The 15,858-nt window shown below is 39.2% G+C and overlaps 1 protein-coding gene across 3 annotated transcripts in view; it reads left to right on the forward strand.

Annotated features, from left to right (window-relative positions):
* atp9b (ATPase phospholipid transporting 9B) overlaps positions 1-15,858 on the forward strand; it is a 350,258-nt gene that overhangs the window by 81,243 nt on the left and 253,157 nt on the right. For all 3 annotated transcript variants that reach the window (XM_043688616.2, XM_087986241.1, XM_087986240.1), the window contains exons 4-6: positions 985-1,098; positions 9,510-9,618; positions 13,087-13,145. In XM_043688616.2, the coding sequence (XP_043544551.1) occupies positions 985-1,098; positions 9,510-9,618; positions 13,087-13,145 (282 nt within the window). The remainder of the gene's footprint in view (positions 1-984; positions 1,099-9,509; positions 9,619-13,086; positions 13,146-15,858) is intronic.

Here is a 15,858-nt window from a genome sequence, read left to right on the forward strand (position 1 = left end):
CCCAAGCCTCCAACTCAGCACCCCTTGCCACCCGACACCTGGAGGAAGACTGCCTCGTCTTCCGTCTTGGGACCGTGCAACCACACGGGATCGATGTGGATTTCCTCCCCCCACCTTATCCCAGTCCCAAGCCTCCAACTCAGTACCACCCTCTTGACCTGTCCATCTTTCTTCCCACCTATCTGCTCTACCCTACTTCAGCCCCCTGCCCTCCAACCTCCATCTACCTATCACATTCCCAGCTACCTCTCCACCAGCCCCACCCCACGTCCCAGTTATCTCTCCGCACCCCTTGCCCTCAAACCTCATTTCTTATGAAGGGATTATGCCCGAAATGTCGATTTTCCTGCTCCTCGGATGCTACCTGATCTTTTCCAACACCATATTCTTGACTCTATATTTCAGAACTTGTAGGATTCACACTTGTTCCCCCCCCCCCCCCCCCCCATTAAGGTCATTGCAGAAAGTTAACACTGATTGTTAAGAGTACATTTTCAATTATGAGAAAATTTTTAATGCAGTGCTAATCCACCTTTGTGACACAGATCTTGACCAATTTAAAACATGGAATGTCATTTCTTTCAGAGCCAAATTGCTGCTAAATATCTGCGTCCCCTCTGTCATTTGAAACTCCTAGGTACTTTATTGCCCATCCTATTCTTTCAACATGTTGCAGTGCAAAAACGTTTTTTTCAGCTCAAAGGTGCAGAATAACATCAAGTTCTGCCCCACTAACTCCCCCTTTCTTTTCTCCCAACACTGTCCCCAAGATGTACATTGATCTGATTGTTTCCCGCATTCTGTGTATTGTTTTAGTTTTTCAGCGAATGCAGTGTTTTATTTTCCCCTTCTGTCTTATTCTCCTTGTGATCTTTTAAACACTTCATTTATGAATCTATGATACTGCATGCACTGAAGTATATTCTGTTTTTAAAAACAATTATGGACTGAAATTACCAGTCTGATTATAGTATCATTTTTCAGGTATTATATCAGCAATTCAAGTTTTTCTTGAATCTTTATTTCCTGGTGGTATCATGCTCGCAGTTTGTACCATCATTGAAGATAGGCTATCTGTACACATACTGGGCTCCCCTGGTAAGTATTTTCTCATGTGTTTAACTTTGTGCATGAAGAACTGTAATTGTCAAGCATTTCTGAAAGTTTAGTCACTTGAGAAGAATTAAAATTAGTTATCAAATACTGATTCATGACTGTTAAGTTTGTTGCACTAGTGTTTCCTCCTGCCTTCATCTATATTAACTCTGCCACTAACTGCAAGCTTTTTGCACTTTGAGTGGTCAGTCAATTGCAAATGTGATTAGGGTTGTAGGCTGTTAGATTGGGAGCTGTGATCATGGTCAATTCCCAATGGCTGCCTTGGGCCTATAAAGGTAACACAATACAATAAATTTTATTTTTCAACTAACAAAGCTATTTGGTGCTTTTATATAAAGAGTTTTGGATCATTTTTAAACCGTTTGAGAAGTACCCAGAATCAAAAGTTGAAAAGGATTTTGCTAAAGTAAATGGCAATAACTTTCTTTAGTTATTTCTGGAAATATGCTTTAAAATATAAAGGCTGTTTTAATTGGGGTATCTGCTGAAGAAAAGAATATGTGCAAGTTTGCATGAGATATGAAATAAGTTCTACAAATGGTCAAATGTTTCTACAAGTCATTATCAGACATTCTTTGGTAAAATAAACTTGTTATGGTACAGAAGATCAGTGAAAGCAAATGTCATTTGCACTGAAGGTCAAATTTAGATCAGATCTCACAGGTTCAGGCTGATGTCAATTCCCCTGAACTAGGATGTATTCAATAACATCACATCTACCTATGTTTCTAAGTAATACTGGAATTCAAACATTGTACAATTGGGATGCTTAACATGTTTTTTTTAAAAATGAAACTTTGCAAATAGCTTTTATGTTCACTTGTCAAATAATGTTAAATATATTTGTTTGGCCATTCTTTTCATAAAGTTCTAGCTTATATTGAATTACTTTTAGAATTTCATTTTATAAAGTTGGTTGGAGAGAAGATGTAGGAATCTAGAAATTTAGGTGTATTCAGCCACTGGCTGAGAGAACTGGACCTAACATCAGTTGTAAGTTAACCTTACCACTTCTAGTGTTTAATTGTCCATCACCAGCAAGTCATCCAGAACAAGACTGCACAGGTGAGAGTGACTGTGTTTGACGTCAGTGCAGCATTTGATTGAACTCAAGGGTCCCTTGCAAAACTGGAGCCAGTGGAAATTGGGGTGGGGGAGCTTTCTGCTGGTTAGTCATATATAAAAGAAAGGAAATTGGTTGTGAGTCAGTCAATTGGCCATAGGCCATGTCTGTGGTGCTCCACAGGGTAGTTTCCTATACGCTGCCATCTTCAGTTGCTTCATTAATGAGCTTCTCTCCATCATTTAATCACAAGCTTACACAATTATCAGTGTTGTTCAGCACCATTTGCAATTCCTTGGATGATAAAACTTGGTCTGATAAATGGAATGTAACATTCACACCACAAGTCAGGTTGTGAGCATTCGCAACAAGACAGAACTTAACCTATGCCCTTGTCATTCCATGGCATTACCACCGCCGACTCCCCCACTATCAATATCCTGAGGTGATTAACCTTGACCAGAAACTGATCTGGGCCACCATTTAAATACTGCTACTAAAAAAAGCTGGAAATTCTGTTGGGAGTGAAACAACTCCTGGCTCCTTGAAGCTAGTCCACAGTCTAAAAGGCACACATTAAGAGGGTACTGGGATGGAGTCTTCTCCACTTGCTTGGGTGAGTGCAGCTCTGAAAATACTCAGGAAACTTGATATCACCTAGGACAAAATAGTTGATTGGTACTTGATATTCCTTTAACATTCACTGTCTCTACCACCAGTGCACAATGGCAACAGTGTGTGCCATCTACAAAATTGCAACAACTCACCAGGTAAAACCTCACCAGGGCTTCAGTCACAGAACTTTGCAAGTCCACAACTTTTACCACACAGAATAATCAATTTTTGTGAATAAAATCTGCAATTTCCCCTCCAAGTCATGCACCATTCTGACTTGGAACTATTATTGAATCAAGTTCTGGAACTCTTTTTCCTAACAGCTCCGTGGATGTACCGATACATGTGGACTGCAGCAGTTCAAGAAGGTAGCTCATCACCACCTTCTTGAGCATTTACTAATGGGAATTAGATGCTGGTCCAGTCAGTGGTGTCATGTTCTGTGAATAAATTTTTGAAAAAACCAATACTCGCTGTCTGTGCTGGGATGGAACTTGGACCTCCCTTCCTAATAGCTCAAGTGGGTGAACTTGAACCACATTGACTATGGAGGTTCAAAAAAGTGGAGTAACACAACCTTAGGGACAATTAGGACAGATGCAAGCCTTGCCAATGACACTCCAGTCATTTGAAAGAATTTTAAAAAGATCCTACCATTGTGGAAATGCTTTGATACTAATGTAATACATTTAAAGTAGCATAGAAGAATTTTTTAAAAAAATAAAAAAAATGTTTTTCACACTTCAGTTTTGAGCTTTTTCTTTTCAAACATGCCTTCACAAGTAAATGCAATGAGAGCTTTCTGTTCATTGTCAGGACCATGTTGTTTTATACTTGGTTTTTAAAATTATAGGCTGAAATAAACTGTTCTAAAACACTGGTCTTAAAGGAAAGCTATATGTTTTGAAAGGTAAATGACCTTACACATGGCAAGCATTGTGTAAATAGCTGTTGAGCAAGTAGTACTTGAAATTTGGGTTCTAGAACAGGAGGGTTATATACACATGCAGCTGGGTGGCAACAAGAAGTTAGTTGTGGACCAGTCATCAGTTATGAACAATAATAGCTTTTTGCCTGCCAACAACAGTGTGATTCAGTCTCTGGTAACTGAACAGCTTGGAGCTGGGACAAGATATAGAGAGAAGTGATTTGACCTCCTCCAGCTCAGGAGCTGCCTTTATTCTCTGTAGTCCACCTACTTTAAACCTAAAGGAAGCTTTCCTTCAGTTGTAGTAATCTGTGAACTACTTTAAACTGATAAGTCAGAAACCTTTTAAAACTGAACCAGCCCCCCGTGTCTCTTGCTAAACAAGAAAACTGAAATGCAATGTTCTAACCAGCATAAGAATGATAAGATTATCTCAGTAACTTGTGAATAGAAACCACTGAACTGCCCTCCTAGTTTGCCCTGCCCAGAACTTGACCTGTCTCTGCATGTGTAGGGGTGAGCAGTTTTTAAGGCAGTGAGAGTTTTAAGTCGGAATTTTGTCTCGATTTGTAACTGTTTACCTGAAGCTATAGCGTAATTACATGGATTGATTAGCAATCTTCACTACATACAAACACTGGTCTGTGCTTTCCATCAAGGATCTGGACCAGATGGGCCAATGGGCTGAGAAGTGGCAGATGGAGTTTAATTCAGATAAATGCGAGGTGCTGCATTTTGGGAAAGCAAATCTTAGCAGGACTTGTACACTTAAGGTCCTAGGGAGTGTTGCTGAACAAAGAGACCTTGGAGTGCAGGTTCGTGGCTCTTTGAAAGTAGAATTGCACATAGGTAGGATAGTGAAGAAGGTGTTTGGTATGCTTTCTCTTATTGGTCAGAGTGTTGAGTAGAGGAGTTGGGAGGTCATGTTGCAGCTGTACAGGACATTGGTTAGCCCACTGTTAGAATATTGCGTGCAATTGTGGTCTCCTTCCTATTGGAAAGATGTTGTGAAACTTGAAAGGGTTCAGAAAAGATTTACAAGGATGTTGCCAAGGTTGGAGGATTTGACCTATAGGGAGGCTGGGGCTGTTTTCCCTGGAGTTTTGGAGTCTGAGGGGTGACCTTATAGAGGTTTACAAAATTATGAGGGGCATGGATAGGGTAAATAGGCAAAGTCTTTTCCCTGGGGTCGGGGAGTCCAGAACTAGAGGGCATAGGTTTAGGGTGAGAGGGGAAAGATATAAAAGAGACAAAAGGGGCAACTTTTTCATGCAGAGGGTGGTACGTGTATGGAATGAGCTGCTAGAGGAAGTGGTGGAGGCTGGTACAATTGCAACATTTAAAGAGGCATTTGGATGGGTATATGAATAGGAAGGGTTTGGAAGGATATGGACTGGGTGCTGGCAGGTGGGACGAGATTGAGTTGGGATATCTGGTCGGCATGGACGGGTTGGACCGAAGGGTCTGTTTCCATGCTGTACATCTCTATGACTTGGTTTGGGAAATCTGGTAAACTGGTGAATTTTCTGTACTTTATTTAATTGTTTAACTTTTTTTTTCCCAGTTGTTTTCTTGCTCTATGCCCTGCCACATGCACTCCCGGTTTGTGTTCTGTTCCCCCCCCCCCCCCCCCCCCCGTCCTGTCTGTCTTCCATCCAGATGTCACTGCTTGACTGGGTCTATGGCAGGTGGTGAAGGAACCACCAAAGTACTTCACCTAATCCTCACCAGTCTGCCTGCTGTAAATGCTTCTGTGCATAACTGTATTGGTAGAAGTGATATCATACAGTCCTTATGCAGGCAAAGTTCCATCTTTACATTGAAAATGCCCTCCATTGGGTTGTGTGACGCTATTACGATGTAACATGGGATAAATTTTGAACAGAGCCAAACGTGGTACTAGAAAAGCACAGCAGGTCAGGCAGCATCTGAGAAGCAGGAGAGTCAACGTTTCGGGCAAGTGCTGTCTTCTCGGATGCTGCCTGACCTGTGCTTTTTGAGCACCACACTGTCGGTTCTAATCTCCAGCATCTGCAGTCCTAACATTCCCCGATTAAATTTTGAACAGACCTACTCAAAATTAGCATTCATGAAACAAACTCGTGCCTTGATATATTCCCACTCTACCTTCCCTGGCTTGACAGTAATGGTATTGTTCAGTGAAGAGTTAGAAGGAAACACCATTATTAGCACAGTACACATAAAAATGAGATGTCAACCTGCTGAAGCTACTGCACAGGGATACTTGCATTCCAAATCATATAAGCTGCAAGTGATTGATTATTCCATATCAATGGATCAGATCCAAGCTCTTCAATCCTGCCACATCCCATTATTAATCATAGTGGACAATTAAACAACTCACTCGAGGGGAAGGCTCCAAACATTCCCCGCCCCAGGTTTTGGATGACATGAAGACTGGCAGGGTAGTTAATAGTGAGGAAGATTGTCTTCGGTTACTGGAAAATACAGACAGGTTGGTCAGACAGTCAAATCAGTGGCAGATGGAATTTAACACTGAGATGTATGAAGTATGAGCAAGAAGTAACAAGACAAGGAAGTATTCAGTGCATGGCAGGCTAATAGGAAGTAGGAACAGAGGAATCTTAGTGTGCTTGTCCACAGATCATTGAAAGTGGCAGGAGAGCTTAATATGGTACTTACAAACTGCAGATGTTGGAATCCAAGGCAGACAGGCAATAGGCTAGAAGAACACAGCAAGCCAGACAGCATAAGGAAGTGGAGAAGTCAATGTTTTGGGTGTCGAAACATTGACATCTCCACCTCCTGATGCTGCCTGGCTTGCTGTGTTCTTCCAGCTTCTTGCTTGTCTACATCTAAAATGGTACTTAAGGCAGACAGGACAAGAGCTATAATGCAAGTATTACATAGAAAACAGTAGCAGGCATCAGACCATTGAGCCCATTCCTCCATTCAATATGATCATTGTTGATCCTGAATCTCAACACCATGTTTCTGTTCTCTTCCCCATATTCTTGACACCATTAGCCAATAGAAATCTGTGTATTTTTTTTTCTTAAGTACATTCAATGACTTGGCCTCCACAGCCTTCCATTGTAAAGAATTCCACAGGGTCACCACCTTCTGAGTGACAGTGTTTCCTCATCTCAGTCTAAAACACACACATCACTGCTATCAGTTCTGAACAGCACTGTCAGAACTTTGTCTTAATAAAATGCTTCTCGTTCTTCTAAGTTCCAGTGGACACAGTCCCAGTTGATCCAGTCTTTCTTCATGCAGTCATCAATCCCAGGAATTGGTAGTGAACCTTGAAACATTACCATTGTCATATTGAAACAAACTACCATTTTCCATCCGTATTCAACATTCCATGTCTTTGGGTTCCTTTGTTAAGCATTTTAGTCTTGGTAATAAGTTTTCTTGTGGATATGTGAAAAATGTGAAAGGTTCCCCAACGGTGTGGTAGCATTAGTAATGGAGTATACACTTACAACTGAAAATTCTGTGCTTGCACTTCCTATCTGAGTTAATTTAAGAGGAAATTAATGTCAACAGGAAAACTTCCTGAGAGGGAAAACCCAACTGTGCCACAACTATACCTCCAACAAGCATGTTAAAGCAGTTTTGCTCAACTGCTGATACCAGTTTGTTGGCACAACTGTTCAGTTCTTTTTCCGAGATTTCTCACACGAGATGCAATTTGTGCCCACCAACTTCTGAAAACAGTTAAAATTTATTAAAGCTTGTACAAGCTTGGTGACCCCTTTGACACTTCTTTGCAGACATGTGAATTTGAGTCAAAGTGAGACACTGAACAAAGAAAATACATCCCCTTTAGGACAGTTGGTAATGCTTACAGATGCTCTGGTCACTCCCTCATAGTCACCTGAATCCCCAGATACAATGGTAGGATGAGATCATCCTCTGAGATAATGCTAATGCCCTAATCCTGGGGAATTGTTATGCAGACGATTTCCTGACTCAGTGATTCCCCAAGACAATGTAAGTGTGACATACCTAGCTTCAGGGGATGGCTGGAAAGCATTTCTGAATGGAAGAGATTGAATTATAGTTTAATCTGATAATAGCAGGAGAATAGTAGAAAATGACTGTCTAAATGGAGTGGGGAGTTCGCATTACTGCATGAATGTCGTCCCCACGCAAAGACAGTGCAGTTTAACTCTTTACTATTTCATTGATGTCCAGAGAGAAATTCCCATTTAATCTTTCAACATTACACAATCTTGTGCCTGTAGTAATGGATGATGGGCAAATAAAGAGGAATGTAAACTAATGTAAAAACATTTTGTAACTTGAAAATCATAATTTCTGTATGTACTTACAGATTACAGATGTTCTTATATCAACCTTTTATTAAAGGGCCAATTATTTTTCATGATGCATTATTTGCTTGATAGACTATGATGATCTTTCCAACATTTCACCACATGATCATTCTATAATGCTGAGTAGAAGGTCATTAAATTTAGATTTACCAGGATGTTGCTGGGAATAGAGGGTTTGAGTTACAAAGAGGCTGAATAGGCTGGAACCTTTTTCACTGGAGCATAGGAGGTTAAGAGGTGACTTTATAGAGGCTTTAAATAATGAGGGATATAGATAAAGTGCATGACAGGTGTCTTTTCCCTAGGGTGGGGCATTCAAGACTAGGGGGCATATTTTTAAGGTGAGAGGAGAAAGATTACTGTGGAATGAACTGCCAGAGGAAGTGGGAATGGGTGCAGTTACAACATTTAAAAGACATTTAGATAAGTACATGAATAATAAATGTCTGGAGTGATTTGGGCCATGTGCAACAGGTGGGACTAGTTTAGTTTAGGATTATGGTCGGCATAGCCTAGTTGGACCGAAAGGTCTGTTGCCAGGATGTAGACTTCATGGCTCATCTTTATAAGTTGTGGCAATATAAGAGCTGAGAGATTATGCTGGAGCTGTACAAAACTTTGGTTAGGTCATAACTGGCAAATAAGTTTCTCTCAGAATCAGAAGGATGTGATTGCACTGGAGGGGATGCAGAGGCAATACACCAGGATGTTGCCTGGGTTGGAGCATTTTGGGTATGAAGAAGGTTGGATAGCTTGGGTCAATTTACTTCAGAGCGGGGAAACCTGTTTGAGCTATATAAGGTTGTGAGGGGCCTGGATAGAGTGGAAAGGATGTAGTTCTTCCTGTTAGTTGAAGAGTCAAAATGAGGGAGCATAACTTTAAGTTGAAGGGCATAAGGTTAGGAGGTGATTTGAAGAAAATAAAACTTTTACCCAGAGGGTGGTGGGAATCTGGATTGCACTGTCTTGGAGGGAAGAAAAAACAAGACACCTCACAACCTTTAAAAAGTGCATGGATGAGCATTTGAAAGGCTATGCACCAAATGCTGGAATGTGGGATGAATGGAGATAGAGAGGTGCAGACTCTATGGGCTGAAGGGCTTCTGCACTATATGGCTCTACAATGCTATATCACAAAGCAGCCTGCTTGATTGACACCATGTTTCTTTGATGTCACGGTGAAAATTGTGGAACTCACTTTCTAACAGTGCTATGTGTGACTTTGCACCAAATGTACCACAGGAGTCCATGAAGATAACTGACCAGCACCTTCTCAGGTGAAATTAGAGGACAATAAATGCTGGATCAGCCAGCGAAGTACAAATCCCTAAATGAGTAAAAAAGATTTTGTGTCTAGCAACATCAAAAAATAGTCTGTTTAAAGCCTGTTCCTGGTATAATTCAAGATATTAATAACTTGATTTATTTCACTCATTATTGTATTTCTGTTTTCCAGGGTTTTGTTATGGCGGTGACAATAATTCGGGAAGCATTAGATGAGCTCCGTCGCTATCAGCGAGATGAGGAGATGAATTCACAGCTATATAGCAAGCTGACCATACGAGGTTAGAAATAGCTTGCTCAGCATTTCAACAGTCGTATTCAGTTGATGGGTTTTGTCAGTGGTAGTTCCAGTTTTGGAAAATAGTTGCCAATGACTCCAGGTTCTAAGTGTTGGTCACTTATATTTTTAATGTGTGAACTTTAAAAATGGTTCCTTTCTTCATGAAATTAATTGTGCTTAATCTTGTGCAAGGACTGAGTAACAGTTATTGAGGCAAATAGTTCTCAAATTTCAAGCTATTGAGCAGTTATTAAAATGAGACATAAAATTTTGTGGTTAACTGTCGTCTTCAACTAAGTGTCATCCTTCATGATACTGCTCAATGTCTGAAACTCAAACTCTCGCTCAGCAATTGAGTGAGCCACAAGATTGTCCAGATCTTCCATATGTTGACAGAATCCTGCGTGTTGCAATCAAGGAACTTCACTTTCCCAGATATGCCTTATTTATGTAATTAGTCAATTTGTTATCATTCTAAAGTAATAGCACATCTCTCAGCTTGGGGAACAAAGAATGTTCGCTAACTGCAGGAGGCTGTAAAAGGCTTTATCCCCCTGTAACTTGGTGCTCATATCTTGTTACATATAGGCATTTGTCATCTGCGCTCCGTTCAAATTACAAACTTCTGTCCCCTTCACCTGGTTCATCTGTGACTCTTCCCTTTCCTTCCTTGACTCCATTGTTGCGATTTCTGAGGACAGGCAAAACTTCAATATCCATGAATAGCCTATTAACTCGCATAGTTCTCTGTTTCTCTACTGTGATGATGGCACCTTCCAGTAGGCAGCTTCCAACATGACTTCCCTTTTTCCTCAACCAGTACAAATATTCACTTGCTCCACCATTTGTGCACAGTAATAATTATGTACTAATGACAAATGCCCAACAGAAATTCACGAAGGTTCCTTAGACAGCAGCTTGCAAACCCTTGACCCATATCATCTCGAAGAACAAGGGTAGCAGATACATGGAAACATTACCACCTGCAAATTCCTCTCCAAGTCACTCCTCATCCTAACTTGGAAATATGTTGCTGTTTCTTTGATGTCACGGTGAAAATTGTGGAACTCACTTTCTAACAGTGCTATGTGTGACTTTGCACCAAATGTACCACAGGATTCCATGATTATAACTGACCATTACTCTTTCTCTCTTTTCCCCCCCCTCAAAAAAACCCACACTTGTGGTTGATAAGGCCTTCAGCTGTGCCTGACCTACACTTCTGCCCTCACCCCTTCTCTCTCCCCCCCCCCCCCCCCCGCCCCCCCCCCCCCCCCCCACACCAACGGTGTTCACTTGTCCTTATTTTTCACCATACTGATCTCTGCATTCAAAGGATCATCCTCTACTATTGAAATTGAATTAATGGGTTGTGATGAAAATAGATCATGTGATAATAGGACTACAGAGGTGAGAATGGGTTAGCTGTGCTGAAAACAACCCCATGTCACGACAGAACCAGGGTATAGGGGTCGGTTAAAAAATACAAGGATACAATCAGGCTCCAAAGTTACTGAACTTGATGTTTCTTTTTCCTTTCTCCACTATTAACAACACCTTTGTCTTTTGCACTCAGGCTCTTTACCCTCTGCTGTCTTGGTCCTCCTCTGCATATGTCAAAAGTATTGAAAACAAAATCCTCTTTTCCAGTACGTTCAGCTCTGAAGAAGTCATATTAGACTGGAATATTAACTCTATTTATGTTGAGTTTCTCCAGCACTCTGTTTTATTTAAGCTATATGAAGGGGTAGAAGTTTAAGTGTATTTTTTTTATTTTTAATGGTTTGTGTAACCATCATTTGCATTGCTTGATTCATAAATGTGATAGTGAAAAGTTCATATCTGGCAAGTGATGTACTGTAGTTTCAAAAGGCAGATGGGGGATGTATTTCATGTAAAGGTTTTCTTTGTATGGTGTTCTGGGTGCCACAAGTGACTGGTGCTGTTGAAGTCAAATGGATCAGCTATGTATCTACTTAGAAGTAATAGCCTTTTTAGCTTTTTTTGAATTGTGCTAAAGATGCATTGTAACCTGAATCGCTAACTGCTTTAAAACAGTTGTCCATGAAAGTCCAGTTTCATTATTCAAAATTTGGAAGATAAAAGATTATTTTAGTGATAAACACTGAAGGAAAAAATGCAAGATTAAGGTGTAAATGAAATGTAAACTTTTTATAAAAGGGTGGAATGCAGTTAGTAATAGAAATTAACTGGAGAAAATTGCAATAAAAGAGCAATCAGTTTTTTATTACTTACAACATATTTGTAGTTAACTTTGGAATTAATATGATGCAACTGTTATGAATATCTGATTAATTTTCCTGTACCAAGTTATTTGTAGTATCATGGTGTGTGATCTGTAAAACTAATGGTGGCTTAGGGAACAGGAACTTTGGTCTTCTTTGGAGTCTGAGTTAAAAAGCTTTGTGCATTTAAAACAGTATTGACTTTATTCTTATCTAGTCATTTGCAGTTTAAATATTCTGTGTGAAATTTAAATTGCAGAGGAGTAGCATTAAATCTCTAACAAGGAATGGAAAGTAATAGTTTCACTGGGAATTACTTCCTGACTTCCATAAGTAGGTATTAAATGGTTATATCTGATATGACCTAAGGAGCAAGAGTTTTATCCATGCAATTTCCCTTTAGTTTCCTGTGGCCTTGAACCCAGTATTGTAATTGAAGTTAGACCTACAGGATTAGATAAAAGATCTTGTATATTGGAAAAAAAACTTTGGAAAGATATTTTATCAAAATGGTGACACAACATTAAGGCACTGAATTTCCATTCATAATTATTCTTTGGTTGCAAATGTTTCACTAAAGTTTTCAAATAGCTAAAGTGAGATTACTAAATAAGTAATTCATATTGGCTAACACTTTAGCAGCTGAATGAATAGGAATTTGATATGCTTATTAAGTTACAGCTATGTTTGTTATGAGTGTATGCAGATATATCCATGACTCATCTAATCTGACTATTTTACTAATGGACCTAGAAATATGTGTTTTGTCTAAAATGTGAACGATAGCTTGAAGATTTGGTGCATATTTCACAATTTATTTTGGTTAAATTTTTTATTCTCGAATATCTTTGAAAAGGAACTATAATGCCTTTGAAAAGGATCATGAACTTGAGGAGTGATGTTGACTGTCCTCGTGTTACCCCTTCACCTGGCTCCCCCCACCCACCCCCCTTACAAAAGATAAAATTAAAATTTGTTGGCTGCAGTTCCATTTTTGCATTGAAGTAATCCATGAATTAATTGTGATCACCAACTTGTAACTCAGTTTTGAAACAAGCATGCAATCTTCTTTCTGTTGCTGTTGCCTTCACCATAGTTTTGACAAAGCTCAGACAAGAATGTTTGGGAGTAGAACTGTATACTTTGTGACAGATTTAATTACACAAAGTGTAGTTTTTCTGTGTCTTCAACAAATATGACTGACTCACCATTCTTTTTTCTAGGTAAAGTACAGGTGAAGAGCTCTGATATTCAAGTGGGCGATCTTATTATAGTCGAGAAGGTTTGTGTTTGCTGTATTTACTGCTCTCGCATAAAAGAGATTTCTACTTCTGTTTCCCTAAAGCCAGGGTGTATTTTTCACAGCACTGCCGACTCCAAAATAGCTAGAAATATGACATCTTTTTGGCAAATGATTTTGCAAAGTTGGGAATGTGCCTGCATTGATTTTAAAAGGAAAATAAATTAACTTATGTATCTTGTGCATTTTTTTATATATAACATAGCGTAATTAGATTAGATTCCCCTACAGTGTGGAAACCGGCCCTTCAGCCCAACAAGTCCACACCAACCCTCCGAAGAGTAACCCACCAAGACCCATTTCCCTCTGACTAACGCACTTAACCTATGGGCAATTTAGCATGGCCAATTCACCTGACCTGCACATTTTTGCATTGTGGGAGGAAACCGGAGCACCCGGACGAAATCCACGCAGACACTGGGAGAATGTGCAAATATTACAGAGTCGCCCGAGGCTGGAATCGAACCTGGGACTCTAGTACTGTGAAGCAGCAGTGCTAACCACTGAGCCACCAAGCCACCCCACATCATAATTACATCTGTATTGAATCTGATATAGAGAATTCAGAAAGTATTGCTATTGATGAATGGAGAAAGGAGCTATAATGTTCATTATTACTTCATGTCTTATGTTGTGCCTATCCACCAGTTGATTTGATTAACTTGTGGCGTCCTGATGTATCCAGTCAAATTATTCAGTGACCAAGAGAGATTTTTGCTGTAATGTGTGTGTATGCTGCATAAAATAATTCACTATGCAAGATGTGTTTTCTCATCACAATGGAAATTTAATTTTACTTAATATGAGAATGTACTGGAGATAGTAATAAGATCAAGAAACGTAGGACAGTGAGATGAGTAAGTAAATTAGTATGGTTGTGTTTTAAAATGTAGAATGAGAATAAATTGAGAAAATCAAAAAAATTTAAATAGTTTGTGTCCAGTAGGAAGAATGACGCAACATTGTTGTAAAATAGTGAGACATGAGTTTTGTTTCCTCGAGTTGAATTCTTTCTCTCTACTGGTTTCTGTCAAAAACATTAATGTCTCCTACCACTTCTATTATGATGTTTCTTAAAAGCTTTTGTAGAAGTGCCTTCTAAATGATGATACTCTTTGCAAATACTCTGCTCCCTGACTTTCCTCTTCTGTAACACACCATGTATTTATACGTGCAATTATAACATAGTCTCTTACGCTAATTTGAGTGTCAACAAAACCATGGTACAGTGCCTTTAATGTAGAAAAACTGGCCAAGGACTTTGTTGTAAGCTTAATCAGACAAAAGGAAACACCAAGCTAAGCATATATTCAGATGGGTGACTAAAAACATCGTCAAAAAGTTCTGAAAAAGGCACAGAGGTTTATGAAGGTAATTTCAGATTTTAGGGGTTAGGAAGACTTTCCCAGGATTTACTGCAGGTCCTTTCAATGCACTTGTAATCCTCAGTTTGTTTTTAAAATGATCATGGTCTCCTATAACTTTGATTTACTTGCCCTTCTCTTAGTCTTTTCAATCTTAGTGTTGTCCTGTAGCTTGAGTCACCATGATCCCTATCAGTTGAGAAATGTTGTGATTGAGGTCAAATCCATCAGCTGTTGCTTAAGTTTGAATTGACAGTGATGTAGACCCATTAATTACTAATTGGATTTAATTGAATAATGCTGGACATTTTTTATAGATCACTTGTAAATTGGAAGTTTTGAAAATAAATTATTTTTCAATGAATCAGTACTTTTAAATATGTTTATCCATTTACTCTACACAATATTGACAATGTATAAATATTGTATTCACATCTTTGGAAATGGATAATGGTCTTCTGCAGTAGCATGGTAAAAACAATGACTGCAGATGCTGGAAACCAGATTCTGGATTAGTGGTGCTGGAAGAGCACAGCAGTTCAGGCAGCATCCGAGGACCAGTAAAATCGACGTTTCGGGCAAAAGCCCTTCATCAGGAATAAAGCGGTAGCAACCTACTGGTAACCTGTGAGTTATTTGTTTAACTGGTAGGAGGTTGATCCTATTTGAGTGGAATGAGTTATGTGGGACAGATCAGTTCTCAAAAGATCTAGACTGGACATGTTTAACTGTTGGGAGTGTATAGGATTGATTGGTAGATTTGAGAGAAGAAAGCAGCTCAACAAAAGCCTGTCCAATATAAGTTGAGACCTAATGTAACATTGTTGATTTTTATACACGTGTGTATGAAGGCCACACCTGAAAATGAGATTGAACAGTATCAGTGTTCCTACCCAAGATAATTCCCACGGTTTCAGGAAATGCTTCCAAATACAGCAAACTGATATGAAAAATTTGTTTTTGTATTTTAGTAGATTGAAGCCCCCTGGAACCACGTCTTTTGGGAGGTGTGATTTAAGGTGAAGGGTTTAATTGCTAGAAAGTTTTTTTTATCACCTCTTCTCATTTGTCATTAGCATCAGATCCTCTGGAATGTGTCACAGTACCAACTAGGGAATAAAGCTTGCTTTGTGAATTTTTTAATTTTGTGTATATGTGCTTCTCTTATGAATATTCTATTTTAAAATAGAATACTATAATAAACCAGGCACTAATTTTATTATAGTCAGTTTCTTGTTAAATTATATACCCTTTGATACAGAAAAAGTTACAAATATAACTGGTGCCTGTGTCCAAGATAATGAACGCAATTGAAGAGCGTTCCCTAACCA

The sequence above is a fragment of the Chiloscyllium plagiosum genome, unplaced genomic scaffold (genome assembly GCF_037043375.1).
Source record: "Chiloscyllium plagiosum isolate Xiang-an unplaced genomic scaffold, Cpla_swu_hap1 HiC_scaffold_4, whole genome shotgun sequence".
NCBI lineage: Eukaryota > Metazoa > Chordata > Chondrichthyes > Orectolobiformes > Hemiscylliidae > Chiloscyllium > Chiloscyllium plagiosum.